This window comes from Anarhichas minor, unplaced genomic scaffold (genome assembly GCF_050575085.1).
Source record: "Anarhichas minor isolate MPS153535 unplaced genomic scaffold, ASM5057508v1 ptg000041l, whole genome shotgun sequence".
NCBI classification, from domain to species: domain Eukaryota; kingdom Metazoa; phylum Chordata; class Actinopteri; order Perciformes; family Anarhichadidae; genus Anarhichas; species Anarhichas minor.
The window spans coordinates 445,861-470,441 of NW_027466487.1; the positions used below are offsets into that span (position 1 = coordinate 445,861).

At 40.5% G+C, this 24,581-nt stretch overlaps 1 protein-coding gene across 1 annotated transcript in view; it reads right to left on the bottom strand.

Annotated features, from left to right (window-relative positions):
• Window positions 1-24,581, bottom strand: part of col14a1a (collagen, type XIV, alpha 1a) — a 113,600-nt gene that overhangs the window by 66,850 nt on the left and 22,169 nt on the right. The window contains exons 5-18 of the mRNA XM_076109531.1: window positions 11,977-12,132; window positions 11,646-11,765; window positions 11,191-11,355; window positions 9,895-10,059; window positions 8,983-9,134; window positions 7,986-8,115; window positions 7,606-7,751; window positions 7,362-7,491; window positions 6,481-6,620; window positions 5,907-6,033; window positions 4,521-4,660; window positions 2,196-2,328; window positions 1,741-1,776; window positions 794-936 (exon numbers count right to left, since the gene is read on the bottom strand). Coding sequence (XP_075965646.1) covers window positions 794-936; window positions 1,741-1,776; window positions 2,196-2,328; window positions 4,521-4,660; window positions 5,907-6,033; window positions 6,481-6,620; window positions 7,362-7,491; window positions 7,606-7,751; window positions 7,986-8,115; window positions 8,983-9,134; window positions 9,895-10,059; window positions 11,191-11,355; window positions 11,646-11,765; window positions 11,977-12,132 — 1,883 coding nt within the window. The remainder of the gene's footprint in view (window positions 1-793; window positions 937-1,740; window positions 1,777-2,195; window positions 2,329-4,520; window positions 4,661-5,906; window positions 6,034-6,480; window positions 6,621-7,361; window positions 7,492-7,605; window positions 7,752-7,985; window positions 8,116-8,982; window positions 9,135-9,894; window positions 10,060-11,190; window positions 11,356-11,645; window positions 11,766-11,976; window positions 12,133-24,581) is intronic.

A 24,581-nucleotide genomic window follows, 5' to 3' on the forward strand; every position in this document is an offset into this window, starting at 1 on the left:
TTGTTTCTTTTGCTCTTTTCTCTGCTGCCCTCCATCTCTGCTTCCAGTGAGGTAAATGCCTGCTGAAAAGATAATGGAATGTCTTCTGGCTTGGCCTGGCCTCTCCATCTTCTACAGCTCTGACACCACATTGGGAAATTAAAACAGGGGGCAGGGGAAGAGAACGCGAGGAGAGGAAAGTAAGGGGAGGTGGCGAGAGAGAATACAGGAGGGAGGGAAAACAGAAAAACAAAGAGATAGAGGGACCCATGGAGAGAGAAAGTGTTTGTGGTGTGTGTGTGTGTATGTGTGTGTGTGTGTGTGCGCACATCAGCGATCAGGGTCAGTACATGGCGCTGAGCTCAAGGGCTCTTACCACAGATAGAGGAATCCGGACGGAGAAGCTGAGTGGACCGGGACTAAAAGTGTAATCAGTTTTTGGATTGGAGCAGATGACCCGACGCTGACTGTTGCAGTGCCATCGAGTTGGCTGGAGGTGTGAAATAACAAGGATCTCCTCCGAATACAACTCCAGTGCTGTCTGTTCCATATAATCCATGTTCACAACTCACAAGGGAAGACATTTGTGTGCGTTTACGTGCATGTGTGTGAGAGCTACAATGCCCAAAGTAACAGAGGAACATAAGGAGGGAGATTGTATTTTGCAAATAAAAGAGAGAAATAATCAAAATCAGAAAACTCTCACTGCACAAAACCATAGATCCACTACGAAAAATGCCCCTCTAAATCTGAACTTAATTATTCGTGAATAATTGATTTTTTACAGTTAAAGCTCACAACTTGATCAACTCACAGACTCCTTTTGATGGTTGCCCCTGAGGCCGGCGTAGGAGACCCTGTAGCTTTCCACGTGGGGGTCTTCCAGCTTCCATGATGCCACCATGCTCTGGGTGGTCTCGTCACTCAGCAGAAGGTTTCTCACAGCCAGACGTGCCACTGAGACACCACATCAACAACAGTGACTTTAGGATTTGTAATACATACGTTTACAGTTACAATTTATCCACACTTAATGTGGTTCAGTAAGTTACGGGTTAGAAAAACGGCTTCTGTCAAAGTGCCAATATGCTCAGAATGCTTTGACGTGCAGGATGATACATTTGCAGTAAAATCTGGCCCAGATGGAGCATTGTTTTTCTCAGGAACACTAGATATTAGATTAGAGTTTGAAACAACACAAGGTGTTTGTGTCTCATTAGTCTTGATAACAGCTTTAATAAACCAAGATGACATGTTTGAGGCCTGGGTGGATGAAATCAGTGTGAGGGCCCCATACATAATGCAGCTTGAAACTACAAGCCTCTGACTGGATTAGTTGTAGGCTAGCCTGTTCCTCATATGAAACACAATCCAGATGGTATCCGGGTTGCCTCTGAGATAATGAAGTTTGAACTATAGTCTCTGGGTGAAGCGAACTTGGTAAATACACTTACACTTTCATATTTCTACGGCAGTAGACTTTCTTGACAGATGCCTTCGCGTGAATCGTGACTAAAATGTGTCCAGCCTCTTTGAATGCATAGTTTTTTTTAAAGCAAGTACCACTTGAACTTAGCTTGCTGCCTACTGGACACACTCAAGCAAAATTGTTGAATAAAATATTGGAAAATACAATACATACATTTCATTGCACAATTTTAATCCAACATGTAATATCTTTACAAGTTAGTGCTTGGCCATTATTATACATGTGCCAGACATTTTGGAATTTTACACAAAAGCAATTTGGACGCCTCTTACCTGTGGTTGTGGTAGCAATCGTTGTCGTCTCGGCCACTGGGAAAATACAAATCAGATAATTTGATTAAACCTCTCATCAGCGACTCTCTGCATCAACAACTCCAGTAATTAGACAGAAATACAAAACAAAACATTGACGGGAAGATTTTCTTCTTCTGCGATAAGCTGCAACAAATAAAAAACAATACAAATTGGCGAATGCAGAATCACGCTTTGAACTAAACAAAATGCTAATTTTATGATCCTAAAAGGCAGATGTGTTATTCTCAGCAGACAGTGGCACTTTGGTGGAGAGGGTTAGTAAGGTGACTAACTTCAGTGAAACAAAGAGGATTTGAATGTAGGAAACTGCACTCGTCTCTTTCTCTTGTCTCTGGAAAAAGTTTTTAGATTCTAACTTTTCTCAAGTATTGTATTGATTAGATAACGCAAATATTATAACTAATGTCACTTACATGTGGTCTCTATAACAGAAACGGTATCACTCTCGGATTCATCTTTGAATACAGCCGTCAACATGACTTCGTACTCAGTCGATGGACTCAGACCAGTCAGGGTGTTTCTGTTATCGATCCCACTCAAGATCACCTGCAAAAGAGAAACACGGGTACAAGTCTTCATCTCGTATTACATTTGACTTCCAAACAAATCCCCCAAAACAACTTCTCAAAGATGTTTTGAGCTCCTGCTGTTTTATAATCTAATTTCAACCATTCATGTTTGGTCCACACATTATATAAGACACTTTTAATCGCCATGTCACACTTTTTGAGTACAGATCTCTGTAGTACCAACAGTCCAGAACTTGACTGGGTATTAGGAGAAAGTATTCAACAAACAAGCTAAACCCAATCAGTGCTTCCTTTTTGTGTTTCACAGTGTGCTGTTAACACTTAGGTCACCTTGTGTTGTGTACTTGCACTTGTTGTACCTATATTTGCTAGAAGAAAATAAATGGGAAGAATTTCCTAAGTTACCCTCAAGATGGGAGAACATTTTGGGCATTGACCAACAGTCTGACAAGATTATTTATACTCTAAGTAAAACACCAGACTTTCAAAACCAAGGTCGTCACCGACTTTTAGTAGAGAAAGCTGCTGAAAACATAAAACAACAAATCGCCTCGTTGCTCGTAATTTCAGGAGAGCAAAACAGCAGGAAATGGTGGTTCATATTTTCGGTTTTACTTGTATGTGGGTTTAGTTGTAATACTGTATTAAATAAGTTATGTATTGTAGAAATGCAATACTTGAAATTTACTCCTCATTTGAATGTATTTACTATACTCTTTGTTATGTTAAACAAGAACAACATTTGAATAAGGCCATTGTAGAACTTAAAAAGATGATCAACACAATATGAGTAATTCAGAAATGTGTGGTTGCCCCTGAATATAACAGCGTAGCCAGTTGGATCAACTACTTCTGCAGGAGTCTAAATGACCACTACAATTTGACCAACACAGAAATGAGTCAGACCCAAAGGTAAACACAAAGAGGTCATCAAAAGTACAGCTTGCCTCCACGGAGAGCAACATTCAAATTTACTGTTAATGACTTAATAACCATATTATGTGAGGGAATTTCTCTCTTTACAGAGCCCTTTGAGGCACAATTAAATGCAAATTTTAGCAGTGGGACCGGCCATTTGTGCCATCCCAGGAGGAAGTCCATCTTCAGTGATTCATTCTCTTGCTTTTCTTTTTACATTTCCTTGCATTGAATGAGATATATATCCTTATTTTACAGCAATGCCCTCTGTGGCATTTGCCCGATTAAAGAGGGGTATCAAACAAACATTTTATTGATTAACAAACAGTATAAAAATACCCCAAATCTACTCTCAAAAAAGGTTTCAGGATGCTAAAAGACAAATGCATCCAAAGGAAATGGCATGATCAACAATGATACAATTTACTCTTCTCATGGAGATCTAGATTATCACGATGTTTTAATCCGGTTCATCTTTCACTCCGTTTGTGTGTCTGATCAACTCTATTATGTTTTATCTCCTTTCAGATATAACGATACAAAGTGGTCGGCGGAGGATGTAAGTGTGTGTGTGTGTGTGTGTGTGTGTGTGTGTGTGTGTGTGTGTGTGTGTGTGTATATAGAGTATGTGGGTGAGAAACAGAGAAAAGCTGCATGTATCTCTGTGCTGGTAGAATTACCAGCCCACTCCAACTCCCCAGAGTGTTATTTTCAGCTCTGATGACTCTCAGCTAAACACACAGATACACAGACGCACAACATGCACACACAAATACGCACACACTCTAAGAGACCTAAGGGCTCTATCGCAACCGCCCAGCTGTCTCTAAAACCCAGATCATGGAAATAAAACACCCAAACCATTAATTTCTAGATTTATTCAGCCTTTATGTATACTCAGCCATGCCAGGGGCTTTACCAGCTACCAGTAGTGTAGTTAAGCTTATATGTAGGTATATAGAGAACCGGCTCCCCCATTATCTAAGCATATAGAGTGCAGCCACTTCTTCCTCTGCAAATAGAGATAACATATAGACCAGTGGCTAAATGAAAAATCGAATCATAAATTGGTGTAATATCTGTCAGCTCGAGGATGTGAAAATACACATTTGCCGCTAGCTCACAGCTGTGCCAAGGACTCAGACTTAAAGATTCATGCCGATATATAGTGTTGTCCACATGATCTGTGAGGATGACCTTTCCTGTCACATTTCACTTCTTGTGGGTGACGACACATCTTGAAGAAAACTGTTTCTAAAACAAACCCCTTCACATTTCATTGGTACTGACCTCCTTTGTGTCGCCACCTGTGAACGGTGCCCAGGAGAGTCTGTAGAGGATGATGTCATTGGCCGAGTGATCCCAGCTGACCTGGAAGCTGTCTGTGCCGACATTATTGGAGCGTAGATGCAAAGGACCAGGAACTGGAGCTAAGAGGTAGCGAAAGCTTTTACTTTTTAGCATTTTCTTCTTCTTTTTTTCTTGTTTTCAAATTGTCATTTGCATACCATTTCTAATAAAGTTATGGTTTCCCATAAGTTTTGGGGATATTTCAGAGTGTTCTGCACTAGTTTTTTATCATGATACCTCCCCCTAAGCAGCACATGCCCTGCAGTACTAGGCATAGAAAATAACTGACTAAAGGAAGCTTAGTTGGCACTGCAACTGCACTGCTTGATGCAACGTTCATGGAAATGTTGCTGCTGCAACCACACTTATCATGATGGTTTTAAATGTTACTACAAACTAGCTTTCGTTGTCATTGCATATTTGATTGCACAAATACCTCCAGAACTAAACATTGACTGTGGTTGGACCAAGCCAGAGTAAGAATCAAGCTGTGAGTCACTGGAACATGACAAAAAACATGTGACAGTTAAAATACCATATATGCACTACTATGCAACAAATAGTGTGCTAAAAGCCATATAACCATGAGCTTGCTTCAGTTTGGAACATGGTGCACTCCCTGACCAGGATATAACTGCTGCTTTCCTAACTGCAGGGGCTAATTAATTCCACATTTTTAAACTGTTTGTTCAGCAATTATCTGAACTTACAACAACACTTTCGGTGTGAACTCTACCATGCAGGATTCCCATCAATTCCCACACCTCCACTCAAAAACCTCAAAAGTGATATCACGTTGTGTGTCTGTTCATGAAGCTCCCTTTCTTGAAACCTGGTCCATTGAACAAAGTTTGCCAGAAGATAAATAAAAATCTGCATGGGCCCTTAGAGTGAGTAGTTTAATAGTTGCTTGCCAGAAATAAAATTCTTTCAGCTGACTCAGCACTGGAGCCCAACTGCTTGTTGCTTAAAGGGATATTCCTACAAATCAATATCAGTTAGTGTGACGGAGTAGTAAGGGAGAGCAAAATGACCTTTTAATGCAACTGGGCTATTATGCCGAGGTGTAAATGAGATGGGCACACCGCCAAAATAGCAGAAGGACCAGTAGGGTTAAAACAAATCAACACTGTTTGGCACTAAGAGATGGTTTGCCTCCTAATGGTATTAGTACAACTATTTTCAGGAAATTGAGACAAAATTGTCCTCAGCAGAGATGGGGATAGGGAAATGTCGAAAGCCAAATTGGACTACAATGAAAAACAAATGAACAAATCTACTTGAGAACTAACTAACAAACTACAGTATCTTCTATTGTGTTCTTACTGGTAGTGAATCCGTCTGTGAGTGCCTCAGATTGGCCCTCATTGTACAGGGCAAAGATGGCCACTGAGTACTCCATCAGAGACGTCAACTCACTGAGGTCATACGAGTTATCTGGACCCACCTCCACCTGCACGACACGGAGAGACACATGACGTATCCACACAAAAAACACATTATGCTTATACAAAAATAGAATAGTTTTAATAGTCGGATAAAAGGCCACAAATCCACTAAAAGTTCTTTCTGTTAACAGTAACACCAATTTTCTACCGTACATGCAAGTCTTAGGAGTTTATCCAATTTACGTTCATGCACGCTTGCACAAACACAAACATCACTCCTGTGTAATTTTCCAGGATGATTTATATCAGTGCTCAAAACTGATTTTAGTCTGACCTTTTCATACGAAGAACAATCCCTATAATTACTCTCCTCTTTGTTCTATCCTTCCTTCCTCTTTTTTCACTTTTTCTCATTAAGAGACAGATGCTCACAGATACAAATGTTGTCAAATATAATCATACCATAAAAAGACGTCTTAAAAACATAAAATCATGAAGTCACACGCACGCACCTCCTCCGTGACTAGTCCATCTGTCTTGACCCACATGATGCGGTAACCTTTAACTTCACTGGGCACGGGGTCCCAGCTGATGTGGGCGGAGTTGTGAGTGATGTCAGAGAACTGGAGGTTGCCGGGGGGACTCAGAGGTACTGAGATAGAAAGAGGGAGAGTTAGCAAGTGTTTGATTTGATTGAATTTTAGACTTTGAGAGAGAAGACATTGGGTGCATCTCAAGTCTCTTAATTGCATCCACATGTCCCTCACTTGTGTCTTCTCTTTGCGTCTTCGTCCCTCCCACCAGGGATGCATGGAGAAAGGCAAGGAAACCATGCGAGGAGAGAGGAAACGAGGAAATATGTTTCTAGAAGTATGAGACGTTCTTTCCTCTGCAGCGTTTCGTGAAGCAACGTCGATTTCTGATGACGGCGGCCGCCGATCACAGCTGGATCCGCTGTCAGTCGATTTTAACAGCTGTAGAGACTTTTGATGGAGTTTGTGTCTGTTCACATGACCGCTGTGCTAATACTAATAAATACATTGTGATCTGGCTTCACTCCGGTAGGAAATGTCAGTGATATTGAGAAATATCAGATCAGTCCGATCAGCTGCAGCGTCCAATCAAATAACTGATAAACAATGAGGGGGCTTGTCAGCCGTTAAAAGACTTCCGTAAAGGGTGCTCTCGTGTATCCTCACTCATGTCTCCTCAAAGATCCCTCCTCGCTCCTCGAAATGACAAATAAGAGACTTGGGATGTGTCCGATCCCTACCTCTGCAAAGGGCTGTTTGCGGCCGAAGATTTCTTTTTACAGTTAAGATTAGAATTAAATTTAGGTCAAGGTTAGGATAAAGGTTCAGAAAGATGGCCCTCAGTTATGTGCATTACTCACATGTAGATTTCTGGTTTGTAATAGGGTCGCTAGACTCCTCCCCATACATGGCATAAACAGTGACGGTGTATTCAGTGCGAGGGGTCAATCCATCCAGCTCCAGCTCTGTCACTGCATCCGACACCTTGACCTGGGGAAGAAAACACAAATGCACACATTACAGCACTTAAGACTCTCAGCTGCCAAGTTGCTGTTTAAAACTGAATCGAACAAGCTTTTTCTGTCTGTTCCTGTCTTTCACTACCTCCTTCTCGTCTAAGTCTCCATCATCTGTAAGCGGTGCATACAGCAGCATGTAGCCAGAAACTCCATCCACACTGTCCCATCTCGCTTTCATGGTGCTGTGAGTCACATCTAATAGGTGGAGGGTCGTCACTGTGGGAAGGGCCACTACATACACACAACAACACACAGACAGCACAGTTCAATCAAGGAGGAATCATACTAATAAACCAAGTCTTTTCAGTTCGTCTTCGTCAAAAACTTGTATCAAGAGGGGATAATTTTCAAAATGTCTGGATTCAATGGCTGTGAAGCTTTTAAGCTCGAATGTTGACTGAAGCATTGGTGTGAGGTTTGTAAGTACATTTCTGCATATGTGTTTATGTGTAAAAATAAACTTACGGGTTGTTTCTGATCCTCTGAGAGCTTCACTTGCCTCGTTTGCGTACACAGCAAACACAGCCAGCTGGTACTCAGTGAGAGAGTGGAGATGCTGTAACACCACTGAAGTCTCACTACCGTCCACTACCGCCTGGGATCCAGGAGCGCGAGTAGGGGGAGGGAGGGGGACATGAAAGATGGGTGTAAGGGACAGAAAAGAGAGATGGGGCACGGAAATAGATGGAAGAAGGAGGAGGGAGGGTTGGGGGGGGGAGACAAAGAATGGCAGGAAAAATGGAAAGTGGGGCAATAAATTGAGGAAATGACAAATAGGGGGAAAGAGAGAGGAAGGCCGGGTAGGAAAGACAGATTGAAAGAGAATGGTAAAGGAGGGGAAACACAATTGATTTATTGAATGGGATAAAGCACAAACGCCTAAAGCAAAAGAATATTTTCTCATTTTGATCCATATGTATTACAGTTGTGATACAGATTAGGTCTGGGCTGATCCAGCTGGAAAGGTCTCCTTACACATGGCTCCTGAACATCTGGTCCCCGTAAACCCAGCTGAGCAAAAGATTTAATGGTTTCTGTGGTCAAATGTTCTGGAAAAATCAAGCAGGTGCCTCTCTCCACCAGAGTATAATTTCTAGTGATCCTTCTTCACCTGCACTGGTCTTCAGGGGATTTGTGAATGGAGGGATAAGCGCGAGAGGTATAGATGAATGATACCACCAGCATCTCAGGGAAAAACTGAGCTCAATCTACTTGTCTGAAGCACTCTGAAGATACAGCAACTCCCACTGGTGTAGTAAATATGATGGAAAAAAGAGCATACCCTTGTCAAACCCCCGCTTTCTGTGATCCTTGAGTCTCTTGACCTCAGTCGGACCTTTTTCTTAATTTCATGTAGAGATACATTTTAGTGTTTGTTTACCTAAATAAATTTAAACTTGAATTTACACGTTCAGTACAGTAACTGTGCTTGTGTTCTTACTTAACAAAAAACAGTACTTACCTCCAGTGGTTCTCCTCCGCTAGCAGAATAATAAAGCACTCTGTATTTCTCCACATTTCCGGGGGCGTGGGTCCATGAAACCGTAAAGCTGCGGGCCGTGACTGCTGATGTCGCTAGCTCAAGCGGCGCTCCCGTCTTCTCCGGTATATGTACTAAAGAAATAAAAGGTGAAAACAGAAGAATAAAAAAACAAACTGATTGCATCAGAATACGTAAAATTACTCCCATGTATTGAAGATCTGAGTAAATTATATAGTAAAATATAATAAAAACACGCTAGACTGGATTCATGGTGTCACTTTAAAGACATTCTTCTTCTTGTTTTTCTATCCTGCATCTCTATTTCCATAGAAATGAAAACATATTGGGAGGAAAGAGTGAGAAAGAGGAAACTTTTTGTAGAAGGACATAATTTGTATTTGGCTGTGAATAAATGACTTCATGAGTTATAAGACACCATCTTCCCCAAAGGACAAACTTTGCAATACGTGCCATAATCTCTGGCCAGTGAAGCTCCATCTAAATATCCACAACTTCATTCTCACCTCAAAATAAAACCCTCTCTACAGCTACAGCTACCATTAGGCTTAAAAACCTACCTTACCTTAATTTGCCTCTTATAATCAGAAGAGGCGTAAGTGCTATCTCTAGCTTGCTTGGGCTTACTTTTATTATTCTATCTGCACTGAACTTCTGAAACTGCCGCAACTAGTTCTGCCACTTTTTCGTGTGAACAATCAGGAGAGACATTCTGAAAGTGTGCGGCATTTCCCCCCCACTACTTAAACAATATTCCATCTACGCCCTCTCTATGACAGCTGTCTTTTAACTCCGCCTTCCAGTGTGCAACAACTATGAACACTTTCGATTTCCGACGTGGTCCAACAAAGCGTCACACAAATCACTTCTTACTTAGTTTGATATCCTTGTCTTGCTGCTCCACTTGTTCACACACAGTCTTGGTCAAACCCTCTATAATGGAACTCATGATGTTGAAGTCGGCCACGTTGTAGACGTGTGTGTTGTCCGGCTCTGATGCAATGGATAGCAGCTCATTCTCATCAGCATTCTTAACACCTGGGAAAGGAAACATATAATTGTTCTCACTAAATTTAGAGACAGCACCAGTATTAGCAGTGTGACTGTCACACGTCAGGCATTTCATACGGGAGTGTAACCCAGATTTCTCAATCAAACCAAAGAGCCCCAATTTTTATGATTTACATCTCAGCCAAATTCTAAATATTTGATCTCCTGCTTCATCACTGCTTTTATGGTAGCGGTAAATGCCAGTCCTCTCAGGGATGCCTGGGCCAAGTAATTGGGCAATCCAGTGTCAGATGAACTGTGGGAAGAGGGCCTGTCCAGTATACAGATCTGATCTATTAATTCTACATATAGATTTATTAAATGTAATGTTTTACACAGGCTGCATTACTCTAAAACTAAACTTAGTAAGATATTTGAATCAATTCCTCCCATGAGTCATAGATGTGGTACTGCCGAATGATCACTATCACACTCTGGCACCGTCCAGTACTGGGTCATTTTTGGGGTGACATATTTAATTGGTTATCCAAACTACGAAACACTCAGCCAGACTGTAATTTGGCAATATTTGGTTGCTCTGACAGGACAAGCTCCCTTCCCTCCCATCAAAAGCAGGCTCTCAAGGCAGGCATGGTTGCAGCTAAAAAGTGAACATTACTAAACCGGAAGTTTCCATCGTCCCCGTGTCTCAGGAAGTAGCTCAATGAAATGCTTTCTATTGCTAAGATAGAGCAGATTCCTTTTTGCAACGGAAGTAACAAAACAATTTACTGAGGGTGTGGAAGGTTTTTCACATCGCTTGACTGTATAGCTCATGCGCTATGCTGCTATGTTGTATCTTTACACAGTGCAAACTCTGTCTAATCCTGCATACTGACCGATATTCTAGCTGTCTCCCACCTATGTGCGTTTTCGTTTTCTTTTCACCCTTGACCCTCCTGGCGCAAGGGGCAGTATACTGTTTTGCCAATATTGCTGTTGCCTGGCATGCTTATAAGATATAAATCCCCTTTCCCCCTTTTTTCTGTTACTTTAAACATCATTGACAGGATTTAAAGAGACAGGAAGGAACTCATTTTAACTCATTGGTGCACAGATGTTATTCTTGATAAGACTTGATATCGTCTTTAGCAGGTATGCGTTTGTGTCCTCCCTCACCAATAGCAAACAGCTCAACCCCAGCATTTCGCAGACTCTCTGCAGGAGGTATGACATCGTCCTGGGACTTCCCGTCTGTGATGAGGATCCCGATCTTAGGTATACCCACCCGTGAGCCAGACTCCGGCTTGAAGCAGTTCTCCAAGATATAGGTCAATGCAAGGCCTGGAAAGAGACAGAGGGAGAAAGAGACCAGAGGGATGGAGGAGGAAGACAGTGGGAGAGGGATCAGGGTGGATGGAAGGAAGGAGAAAGTCAGACAAAAGGGAAGAAAGCCATTTAGCATAGGGAAAAGGAGGGGTGCAGTGGGAGCAAGATGAGAACAAAGAATAAGTATGTGTTAAGAGCAAAGATAAAATAAGAAAGACAAAAAGAAAAACACTGGCTTGAAGCTTCTTAACAAACTATCAGTATTAACAGCAAAACAAACTGGCAGTATCAGTCAAAGCCAGCACCTGTGAGAGTATTTCCTCCTTTGTATGGCAGGTTCTTAACAGCGTCGATGACGGCATCTTTTGTGGAGAAAGCATTTAGATGCCACTCTATCCTGGGATCACCACTGTACTGAGCCAGACCTACAATCACACACACACACACACACACACACACACACACAGAGAGAATTTATAACTTATATTACAATCTGTCAGTTGAAGTAAGACACCCAACAAAGCTGATGTGCAAACAGATTCAAGAAAAATGTACAAATATGAGGTGATAACCAAATACATCAATAGAAACATTGACACAAACAACAGTAGACCATATTGGGGGGTAGGGACCCACCTATCCTTGTCTTATCGATGCCAACATCAAAGGCATCGACCAGATTTTCCAAGAACGTGCGGACCAGCCGGAAGTTGAGCCGACCAATACTCCAGGAGCCGTCCACGAGGATCACGATGTCTGCAATGGCCTCAGTGTGGCAAACAAACTGATCAACTACAAGAAGGAGACAAGACATTCATTTTAAAGTGACCACGCACAGCTAGGGACAAACAAACAGAATAAAGGACTAATTCTTGGGTAATTGAAAAGATAACTTCAGTGAAAACATAATATTTTTACTTTAGTTGTGCAGATTTCTCAGACAAAACTCAGAAAACACAATAAATGCACACGTCAAGTATGCAGGTTTTTGGTTGTCTTTATTGATAAAAACACAAACTGTAAACTAAATTGCCAGAAACAAAACTCAGAAAATCAAAAACCATGTAAAATATTGACAAACCATTTCCTTGCATACAGACACATATACAAACGCCAACCGCCATCTTGAGAGCCTCCTTTGAACTCTTTGGGGTTTTTTTCCCCACTAATCTCCTCTAACCTCCTCTTCTTGGAATTAATCTCCAAACGCATTGTTGAATATTAAGTCATTTTTCATTTGAAAGACGGTTTTAAAGGGAGATCTACACGTGAAACCTTCCACCTGAAAGTAATAGTGAGGATGTTGTGGAGGCAGGCGCACACACACGCGCGCACACACACACACACACACACACACACACACACGCACACATTCATTAGTTCATTTATCATAATTCCATAACTGCTTATCTTGTCATCCTGCCCTGTGTGATATCATAAAAATGAATATACACCCACTTCAAGTTACTACATAAATCCCTTACAGTATCTGCTTACAAAAGCAATAGTGAATACTCCAGAACATGCTGATCAGGTTGGAATTTTGTGTCTAAATGAAGAAAGGTGCAAAAGAGAGTGCTGACTCTAGGAAATGAGAATTATTACTTTGCATTTTTGTTCACAAATGTACGTATAAAATATTAAGACTACAGAGATACCACATGGGTAAATGTAGAGGATTCAATTGCTGCTGGTTAATATTCACTAAAATCAATACAAACTGAACACAACATAAAAAAATAATCTAACACAGAGTGAAAGGTTCAATTTCTCACTCTGCTCCGACAACAGATGTTAGTTGTGTGGCTCAGGTGCATACTGGGTAATTGCAATGCCCTGGGTGAGTCCCAAGACCTTTCCCTTGTGTTCCCCTCTCTGTACACCGTCAACTATCAACTGTAAAATAATCAAAAATAAGACAAGTGAAATAGCTTTTCAGTGGCATAAGGAAGAATTTCCTCCCCAGTCTCATGGGTATTTGTCAGCAATCCACACTAGCATGAAAGACTGCGAAGTGAACAGCAACACATTAAATGGAACATGAAAAGAGCTCAGGCTTTGTGTATGTTGGCAAGCAATCTTTTCCTTTTTTAAGTATATATAATATTTACTGTACCACTTGTGCAATAATGTCAGGCCAACACTATTTCAAGAGTGAAATTCATAAAAGACACATTGTGTAACGATAAACCACGCAGGAATTTGTCTCAAGAAGTGATTTTCCAGACAGAGCCTTCTGTCTGCTGTCTGTGTCTGTCTGACTGTTTGAACCATCCATCTGCTACAGACTGCAGGAGGAGGAAGAAGAGAAGACAGCAAGGTCAAGAGATAGCTGGTGACAATCTTTGATTTGCAAATGCATAGCATAAAAGACTGAGGTGCTATTATTATTAATACTCCTCGGGTAATGTTTTGAAAAAAGCAAGAAGGTTATGAATATAGCCTTCAGAGTTCAGGTGCATACAGGCATTTATTTTGCCAAAATGTCCCACATGTTTTAAAGAGGAAGGAGCACTCTGTCAAACAACCTACTGCCCATTATATTATGCCCATTACAGTAGCCTACGTTAGGCAAGAGAATCATTTTTAATTATTCAATTATTCCATTGAGAAGAGAAGAGAAGAGAATTTGTTGCTTGGTTTGAAAGTTTCAGCAAAAGGGCAAAAGGCTGTGAGGCCAAAGAGTGAAAAGATGATTCTTTGTAGTTTCCTTTCTTACAAAACAAACAAGCATGGCTTTTAAATAATCTCTAAGGTTAAAGAATAGAAAGAAAGAAGCATGACTAAGCACCAGCAAGGCTTCTTTAAAAGTGATACACACAAAGAATAGCTGAGGAGCTATTCAATGATAAAAACCGAGAGACATTCAGGGGTTGTTTGTATCTATAGTAACTGCTGTTGAAACTATGGAGAGACGAGGAACTTAATGGTTAAGAAAAACAGAGTCAGAGGGAGAGTGGGGTACTGTGTGCAATGTGAAAAGCCATCAAGAGAGATGAAGGCCATACTAAACAGAGGATTAGAGGGTCGTAATTACAGCTTGCTGGTCATCCCGTTCTACTGTTGGCAGAGTGGTGAGAACGTCCTTCAACTAGAACACTGGTGTTTCACATATGAACCAATAATCAAGGTTGCCCCTTATCCTTCACATCATCTCTGCTGACATCGGTAAACGCTCAATTTAGTTGGATAACAACGGTCATTTTTCCTTTCGAAAATTATTTTTCTGCCATCATTCTTATATAGTTTGAGAAACAAGTTCCATAATTGCCAACGGTAGATAATCCATCTCAGTAAATATGACGCATTGAGTCACAGTTTTACTTTTTTTTCATTCAGTGTGTGGATTACATTATGTACGGTTTTTTCCATCAGTCACACGACAGGACAGATCGATGGAACACTCTGCAAAACATTACAAACTTTAATGTATTTTTGGCAGGACTTAGTAAACCGTGAAGTCAACGAAATGTTCTCATGTGGTTTACGTTGTCCTGTAACTGCAGAATCTATTTGAATATCATTTGGTAATCAACTGACCATTTTTTAAAATGAAATTTCCTCATTGTTTTGGAAAAACAATCCATTATCACGTCAGAATAAATTCAGGAATCCTGCTGCAGACGTCCGTAAAACAGACACATAGACTCAAAGAATATAGTTAACGGAGACAATGGTGTTTCTCTACCAACAAAGGATGTCTGGAAGAAAACTTCCAGTATCTTAGCACTATAGCTGCTATTGAATTCATCTTCTCTGCTCTCTGTCTGAGTGCCACACAATAGCAGGCTTGTCAAAGGTCTCCCTGCTTCTTCTAAGGCCCATCTGCCTTTCTTCTTCACCTCATCATCATCTCTACCTCTCTCCCCCCCCCCCCCCTTTTCTCTTCCTGCCTAATGCCTTTGCTGTGGGTTAAAGTGCAGTTACTGGAGGATCAGTGTCTCTGTGCACAGATGGGGGAGAAAAAAAGTGTGAAAAATAATGAAGGGAAACAAAAGAAAAAATTGGGTTTGATGAAATAGCGCAGATGTATCATATTCTGTGGTTCCAAGTCATTCCTTTGTCCGGGTCTATTTCTGCCCTTCGTCTCACTTTCTCCATCTCCGTGGCTAACTCATGAGAGACACGCTGTGTTTGGCACAGATTTCTTTCTTAAACACGACACTAACTATAACAAAACTGCCATGGCAGGACCACACAAGACATGTCAGTCACGGTATACATGTGTGTGTGAGTGTATGTTTTTATATTCATATGAAGATCAAATGGAAAATCCTATCAAGTGCTGACACATTCACGGGCCTTCATTTTTTTTAACAGGTCTTTTAATGGTAGAGAGTAGACATCACAGTTAAGTTCAGATTTGATGCTATAAGAAGAGTAAAAGGGACACTTGCCAACTTATTTGCACATAGCAGAGTATATAAGTCATGGGATGACACATCTGTTTTGAGTAATTTGCCAACTTCTGTATATGTATTGTGTTAAACAACCTCTTCAGTTCCCCCATCCACTGACGATTTCTAACGTGGCAGAAATAATACTACAGCGGTAGAGCTTGGCTAGTTTTCTTCTCTCTGCTGGAGAGAAGATTACACCTCAGCCAGCATTTCAGTCAAACAAAATTACATCTTAGTCTGAAAGACAGGAACCAAGTATTTAAAATGGCATGTTACAGAAGGTTTCACCATGGATATTAAAGTAAACAAAGTGTTTGAAAGCCAACTTTCTCTGGCTTGACTTAAACATTGTTAAAAAATCAAGCAAGAAAACAGCGCTCTCATGAGCGTGTCTGTAACTCAGCAAATAAGACTGTGTCCGAAAGGCTCTGTTCTGTTCAAGTGTCCCAGTAAGCCATGACCATGTGACAGTGAGCCAGCATGCACAGTATCAGGACCCTAAAAGTGATGTCGCCTAATTAAATTGAGCCATTGTTAATTATATTATTTACACCTGTACTTTTTCCTACTGTGACATGTCTTGATATCATCTGCAAGACAGGCTTATTGAGAACTTCACGCACAAGGAACTTTAGTGCATGTTGGCACTGAAGGACAGACCTTCTCCGCAAAGACAACCAATTTCGCCATCAATACGAATAGTGCTGAAATCATGTTAATTTTAATGGGTTACACAGAGAAGGCACAACACCAACCAGTCCTGTGCTGGTCCAGTACTGTAGCCTCAAACATTTGATGTCATCAAGCTGAATTTGGAGATTTGCGTCTATGTCTCTACACTAACTGATTGTGAACCATGAGGTTGGCTGAACTACATCTGAACCGTATATGCATAAAAGCAATTGATTAGAAAAAGGCGCTGCCATCACCTAACCCATTTATATTTAAGTACACAATTGGACAAGGACGTGACCAGACAGACGGTCTAACTGGTGTTCATGAGAGAGTAAGCGACCACATTTTACAACTCAGCCGACAGTGCAGTCTGCAGTGCTGTGGGAAAGAAGTACGTGGCTCCTAGACAATTGAGTTAACTTGTGTGGGAGTGTTAAAATGGGTCTTAAAAAATGTGAGCGCAACAATGGAAGCCACTGTTGGCTGACTGCAACTTCTAGCAGAGAAAAGACAGACATGCAGCGACACAGACGGGGAACAGAACCGGGAACTACAAGACAGAGATGATATAGACTAATAGTAGAAGTCACAGTTAGTAGTAGAAGTAGTAAAACACACAAATAAAAGACACAGAGGTTTAAACAAAAGCACTTAGAGGCTAAATGTTATCGAAAAACCGGGAGAGTAATGTCTGTACAATACTTAGAAAGTGTTTCTGTCCTCTACCTCCTCACTCTCTCTCTCTCTGTTTTTATTAACAGTAGTTCTTCCCAGCCGCCCCCTGATTCATTGCTGACCTCTATTTAGCCAGGGATCAGACAGAGTGTGATGTCATTTCAATCGCTCTCTAGTTAAGTTTAATATCCCCCACCACTGTGATTGTGTCTCAATGTCTGGATTAACATTGAGAACAGTGACAGGCATGCAGATAGATGGACAGTAGCAGCGACGGTCCCCACATTAGTGAGAACAACTCCCTTATTCTCTTTGCAAATGTTTGATTCCTGCGTCAGCCTGCTTTTATAAGAGCACTTCACCTCCAAGATAAGGGTAATTTATCGCAAAACAATTAGACATTTATTCCCAAAGAGATTAACACAAGTTAACATGTTTGACTTTGATGTATTAATCCACTCGGTATTAAAATACACTTCAGTGAAATGATGAAATAAAATGGTATACAATGGGAGAACTGCCTCTTTTATGGTCACCCCTGTAAAATGTTTTCTCAATATGTCACTTCAGGATGAATAGTAATATGATCTATTTCTCCTGCCGGCTGTTTATCATGTAGAACCTAATGTTTCAATACAAGCAATTTCCTGTGTGTTGCAGAGAACACGTCTGATCCTTTTCACCTCATCTGCTCATGTGTAGGTGTGCTTCTGCCAAACTGAGATGAAAATGTTGATAGCATTTAAAGAGACGGACACAATGAAGTGAAAAACTGATCTCGATGGACAGTTTTCCACATCATAATTTACTACACCTGTTCCACCACATGTGCTAAAGAATAAGGCTGAATGATTTAGGAAAAAAATATTTAATGGTGATTCTTTTTGACCGGTTTATTTGCGGGAATTACATTGTTTACATAATTATTCTAACTATATTATATATAATATAATAATATACATACTATGGTGATTATGGTGTCATTTCTGCAGGGATCTGTACCAAACAAATATGTTTTCTTAAGTCTGTAGAATATGATGTAAGGCCAGGACATCTCTGCAGCACGTCAGTGTATAATTTAAAATGGTATTTGGACAAATATTTCGCCTTTAACAAATACTGTGCCTCCTGTGGTTTAAAAATTGCAGAAGGCCGTGATGGTCACGGCCAAATGGTGCAGCGTTTATTCTCATTAATTTGCAGTTGTCTGAATACATCATAAAAACTATATCTTAACCCTTGCTATCATTTTCTCAATATGTCAGGATTGCCCTTTAAGAAAGAACATTACCTCATGCCTTCATGACATGACACAAGTTTGGAATATTACAGTTCATTTGTTCGTCACAATTGCTGACGGAGATCATGTGATATGATCCAAAACTCCAACTTAAACTACCACTATACAAATTCATGTGATATGAATTAAACTTCCAGAACAGCTGAACCGCAAGATGCCACGGTTGTTTTTGTCTTGAAAATTGTTGCATTGGCAAGAATCAATACATAAATAAAACAAAGATCTGGCTACTGCATATTGTATCGGCTGCAGTGGTAAAAAAAAAGTCACCACAATCTGAGCATGAAGCCAGAGAGTTGTTTTAGCTCACCTAAAGCAGGTTGTTCCTCCCAATAAACACTGGTGCCACACAAGAGGCTCAAAAACAAGATTTTCTTTTGTTTTATTGGCTTGTTTATTCAATCAAGAGACAGGCAGCAGATTGGTACACCTGTCGTTTGCTCAGTGGCCCTATGAGCAACTCAGCCGGGCGCAAACATTCATATTCATCTGTGAGTCCTGTGGGCCTATGAGAACGAGAGCGCGAGTGTGTGTGTGTGTGTGTTTGTGTAAGTAGTGTGATCCAGTGGGTTTTAAGGTGTAATCCGACAGCTGTTTTTAGGCGGTTTGTGTCGTTCCACCGGGGACCTTTCCCTGCTTGGCCTCCTGATCTTTAATCCGCTGTCTTGTTCTTTTTCCACTTCACTGAATAGACAGACAGTCTGACAGAACAAACTCTATATGTATGCTGAAAGCAAAACATGGCCTATAAACTGTCTCTCTCATTACCTCAGAGTCTTGTCGCTCCATCTCTATCTGTCTTAGCATGCCTTGCCTTGCTTTTTTCTTTCTGTTTGTCTTCCTCTAATCTCTCTGAGACACACTCACACACACAAACACACTTGTTGAACTGTGTAGGTTTTTCTATTTCGAAATTTGAGTCCCTCTTATCATGTCTGGACATTTTTTAGCTCCATGCACACATTGTAAAAACTTTAGAGACGGGTGTGGCTCTCAAACTAGACTTTTCGTGTCGCTATTTAATACAATATTGGCTTAATTATTAGCTCTGTAGGAGGGACAGTTTGTCTGCCAACACATCCCCTGTTTCTATTTCGTAGTTTGCTTTGTCAAGCACAAGCAATTATTTATTTGACAAATGTATATAATCATCAACTCAAAAGAAGGTACAGTAACTATAAGCACCTTTGTGGCGGATTCAGGAAAATGTCCTGTGCAAGGAGGATTTACTGCAGCTGAAGTAGTTATTATGAGCCAATGAAAAATCATGGAAATGTATGCAAAACAGAGCTATGATTTGCCCATATTCCACAAATGATACAAAATCATTTTTTAAACTACAATCTTCTAAATAATGAATGCGCCTCTTTTCAAAAAGGGCAACAAAAAAAAAACAGTTCAATATATGATGTGCTTTGTAAAAGAAAGAGTAAAACATTGGGATCACAAGAGCGCAAAGATCAGGGGGAGAAAGGACCGGATTTACAAGATAGGAACGAGAGCTTAGGGGACAAAAAAAGGTTAAGAAAGGTCAGGCAGTAAAATAAAGTGGACAGATAGAAAGAGTGTTAAAGGAGATAAAGATGGGATGAAGGAAGAGGGCTAAATGGGTCTAGAGGAGAGGAGGTAAAGAGCAATACATGTGTTATATAGAGCAGGAGGTAGAGCTAAAAACAAATAATAAAGAGCAGAACAGCATGATGAAAAAATGATGAAAAGCCATTCAAGGTATATTTTGGTTCTAAATGAGTCACTTCTAACGACACATATCAAATTGCATTTCTTGATGCAGTTTATCCAACAAAAACCTTTTTGTAGTCATTTGCATGTGTTGTGAAAGTTAAACTCATTGTAAAAATGAACTGTTGCATGCACAGGGATTTTTGCTCCCTTAAAAACACATTGTTTTCAATTTGGCTCATTCGTGGTTTAACTACATGCGCAGTGGACTTATTTTTGCAGAAAACCCGCTAAAGTGACGTCGCTCGTATCACAGCCACAGTGTGATGTAACTTCTATTTGTGACCATGAAGAGGGAGAGAAGGGAAGCCATAGCTGGGGAAAATCAGGGAAGAAGTGGACGCTAATTATTCTATTGACCTCTGCACTTCAGGAGTCCTTGCCACTAATGACCGAAATGCCATTAGCACATCCACACACAAATGCACTTGTTAACCATTGTCATACAATTAGCTCAGCTCAGCCATGAACCCCCCTCACTTAATCGGGGAGAAGGACAGAAGTCTGGCTAGCACAGAGACCACACACATACGCACGTCCAAATGAGCAATGGCTGATCTACTCCCGAGTCTCTGAACGCACATCCAACGTGTGTGAGGATGATATTTCTGAATGATAATGATATTTCTTTCAACAGGAATAATTCAGCATCTGGCAAATGTCCAAAACTAAATGCAAAACACAACTTGCAATGATACACAAACTGTTAAGCAAGACAAGACAAATGGAGACGAAATGTGAATCTCTGGAGGACATTTACCAGAGTTAATTCTTTGTCTCACTTTTCATTTTGGTTTATTTTAATATTTCTCTTTAACTACTTTCTCTTTAACACAACACTCCCCTTACTTTGCCCTTCACACTACACATCAGCTTATAACAAACTTTTAACAAACTGTGCATTTTCACATCATTTTTGTGAATCACATTTACGACATCAATTTTGAATTCCTTAGAGCCTTTTATGCTTTTCAGCCATGACACATTTCTGGCTCTTTTTGCTCTCAAATGGAAATAAGTGATGTAATGTTAAGAAGCATTCAGAAGGAACTGATAGCCTCACTCTGCCCGGCACATACTTCAACGGGCTGCATGTGTTCACTGTATTTGTCTCCTTTTTATTTATGGTACCGGCTTTGGCCTCCTCACGCCGTCTCTCTGGCTATTTGTCAGCCTAGTGACACATCTTTCTGGCAACAAACCTTTGACATCCTGTGTAGCCACTGAGCATCACACTGACTGAATTGGGAGGCTAGAAACTAAATATAGGGAACAAATGCACAATGACGTCTATAACTTAATTCTGGAAACCAATAGAGCAGTAAATAAAGCAACACACACGCACAAAGAGATGGAGAGATGTTAGAAATTAAGGTTGGCTATAATTATAGAAACCTTGGCTCTCCAGGTGTGTGTTTGTTACCCTCTGCAGATGTGATGGATACTAGAGGACTCTTTCCGTCTCGTTCACTATCAGAGTGGTGAATGTCAACGGAATCTGATTAGCCTCCAGTTCAACTAGAACTACGCCTGGCCCTTGAGTTCAAACCGTGTGTGTCTGCCTGTGTGAGCGCTGGTTTAAAGCTTCAGTCAAAGAGTGAAGAAAGCAACACTCTGCTCACATCCTATTAGGTAATACAGTATGTATTGGAAAAGGCACTGTAGCATGTGGGAAAGAAGAGGCCTTTGCCCTTTATTGCTCAATGATTTCCAATTGTTTGTGTATGCTGTCGGACTGGCGCTGTGATTGCTTTATGTACCAATAATTGAGAGGATCGGTACCGATACCAAAGTTGATCTAGTTAAGTAACTTTAATTTAGGTGAAAGCAAGTACAAGAAAGGAAATAAAATATTAAAACAGAGTGCAATTGTTAAAGCATATGCAATATAGTTTATTTGAAAATATCTGGTTATTTTTCCACAAATCAACATTAAACTCAAACACATTTAGATAGCTTCTGTAACAACTTACTGTCTGTGGTGAGAAAACAGGATTTTGCTGCTTGAAGCTTTGATGAGAGAAACCAGTGCTCAGTTACTGTGGGCCATCTCTTAGATCTTTATGGTCTGCAGGGCCACTGGACTACTGGAGGCTGCTGACCCACATTTGTAACAACTACAGTCATGGACACACCTACAGTACACACTCACACACACAGAGCTGTCCTCTGATCTAATATCACGCAGCTGTCCAAATAACGGCTATTATTTTTGAGGAAACATTATTTAGGCCCAATTTCTAATGCAAACATATTACTGTCTTGCACAGGGCACCACGGATGGATTTGTTCTTGTTTTAAGCAAAACAAAGATTGTGTTTTTGGCTGCAAAATTCCTTACCGACTTTATTTTGGCAGAAATGTGGATGAACCAGCAGCAATAGCCAACAGTCAATAATGGAATAAAACATAGTTTTAAATTATATTATTTTTAGGGCAAATGATTATTTGCCAAATATTAGTTATATTGTACCGTTTACAGTAAAAAAGAGCAGAGAAATAGAAAGTGGGATGACATGCAAAATATATCATGGCCTCCACCCAAAAGGACAAAATATGTTGTTTATTATTGCCTTCCATAGTCACAATGACAACGCTAACAGGCTAATGTTTACCATGGAAGTGTCATAAACTGACATTATATATAATAGCCAGCAGAGGGGGTGACTCCTCTAGTGACAAAATGACCCTATTTCTCTTTTGATTTATTACCTCAGTCAACACTGTAAACATGAGTTTATGGTCTCAAATGCTAGTTTCAAGTCTTCTTCAATACAGCATGATGTTCATTTAGTAAATTATGGTCCCATTTAGAGTAAAATAGAGTAAAGTAAGGTATGCTTTAGGGCGTGGCTACCTAGAGGTTGCTACCACGGCGTTGTCTAGTCAGGGAGTTCTATTCTCCCTGACCATTCTCGTATTCTTTGACATGCCAGAGCCTGCTAGCTGGCCTACAAGTACGTCAGCATTAACGTGTGGTTTGATTGGTCAGTGGGCTAGCGTGACTGTTGTGAAACTAGATAGCAGAACTTTGTAGTAGTAAGAGTTAAAGTTTAAAGATATGTAAGACGTTTTTACGTGACATTACATTTTTAGCGTTTTGACATGTTTGGCGGTGACAATCCCAATATCTGCTGCCTCTGTCGAGCGGACATTTTCAGTCCCCAAACGCATTAAAACGTGTTCAAGAAGTACAACTGGGGAGGCTCGACTGTCATCACTGGCGTCCATGAATCGAGAAGGACCTCTGGCTGGAACTGAACCGCACCGATGTACTGTACAACCGTGGTATTAAACTCTCTCTAATCAAAGAAAGGAGGATGGACTTTGTCTTTAAATAGTGAACAGCAGCTTCGGTAAGTGAACTGCTTTTGTTTTTTTACACCTGCAGCAGCGTTACTACTGTGTTCATTTTTCTATCGTGTCATTTTTATGATATGGTTAATATTGTTCCCTCTGATGTGAATAATATTTGAATGGTGCTCTTGAGTGTGTGGCGGAATGCGTGTTTTAGCGCCGCAGTGTTGCTGGAATGTGCAGAGACCTGTTGAATCGTGTTATTTGGGTTTTATGTTATTCTACCTGCTCTGTTGTCATATAAATATATGTGACTGGTTCTTGTGAGTTTGTTATTGTCATTGTGTTAAATACATTGATTTTGACTATATGCATTGTCCGTTAATGACGAAGCATCCCGTCATGCTGGCGTCATAATAAATACACGGCACTGCTAAAACTCAATCTGACTCTGAAATTTCCAAGATGAATCTGGTTTGCAGTCTTTTATATTATGTATTCCGATCCTGCATAGTTGTCTAGGTTTTTAAATCATTGTAGCATGCCAAGGTATTTATGCTGCTTTTCTCTTTAGACAATGACACAGCAAGAAAAGAAAAAAAGTAAGACACTTAAACTCTGAAACTGATATTCAAGTAGAAAGTGAATTCTCTGCACATCTTTCAGAGTGAGCAGCTGAATCCGGTGCTCAGATCACTCATTGATTTAGAGGCGGCAAAAAAATGCTTCAGTCCTCTCCAAACTGAGATTGGACCCGGGAGTCCCTGAGCAATGATTCGAATTATCGACTTTTAGGGTGCAGACCCATAAATGACGAACATTAATATGGGAAACAGACAGACTACAAACCAAGGTAAAATATTCCTTTTAAACCTTTTCTGTTTGCTCAGAGCCAGACTCAGTCAATGACACCCCAAGAGCAGACAGGAAATTAGTTTCATCAAAAGATTCCTGGAAAGGACATATTGTACATGTCTGTATTTAGTTCAGAACAGCCTGTGCTTATGCTCTTTAAGATACGGTTAAGTAATTTGTAGAGTGTCTTTAGAAGAAAAAGTGGGTGGCTAAGCTCGTTATTTTACTTAGAGCGGAGGAGGTTTCATGACACTTCTGTTGGCTGATGGCCTTCTCCCCTTTACTTTAAAAAACATCTG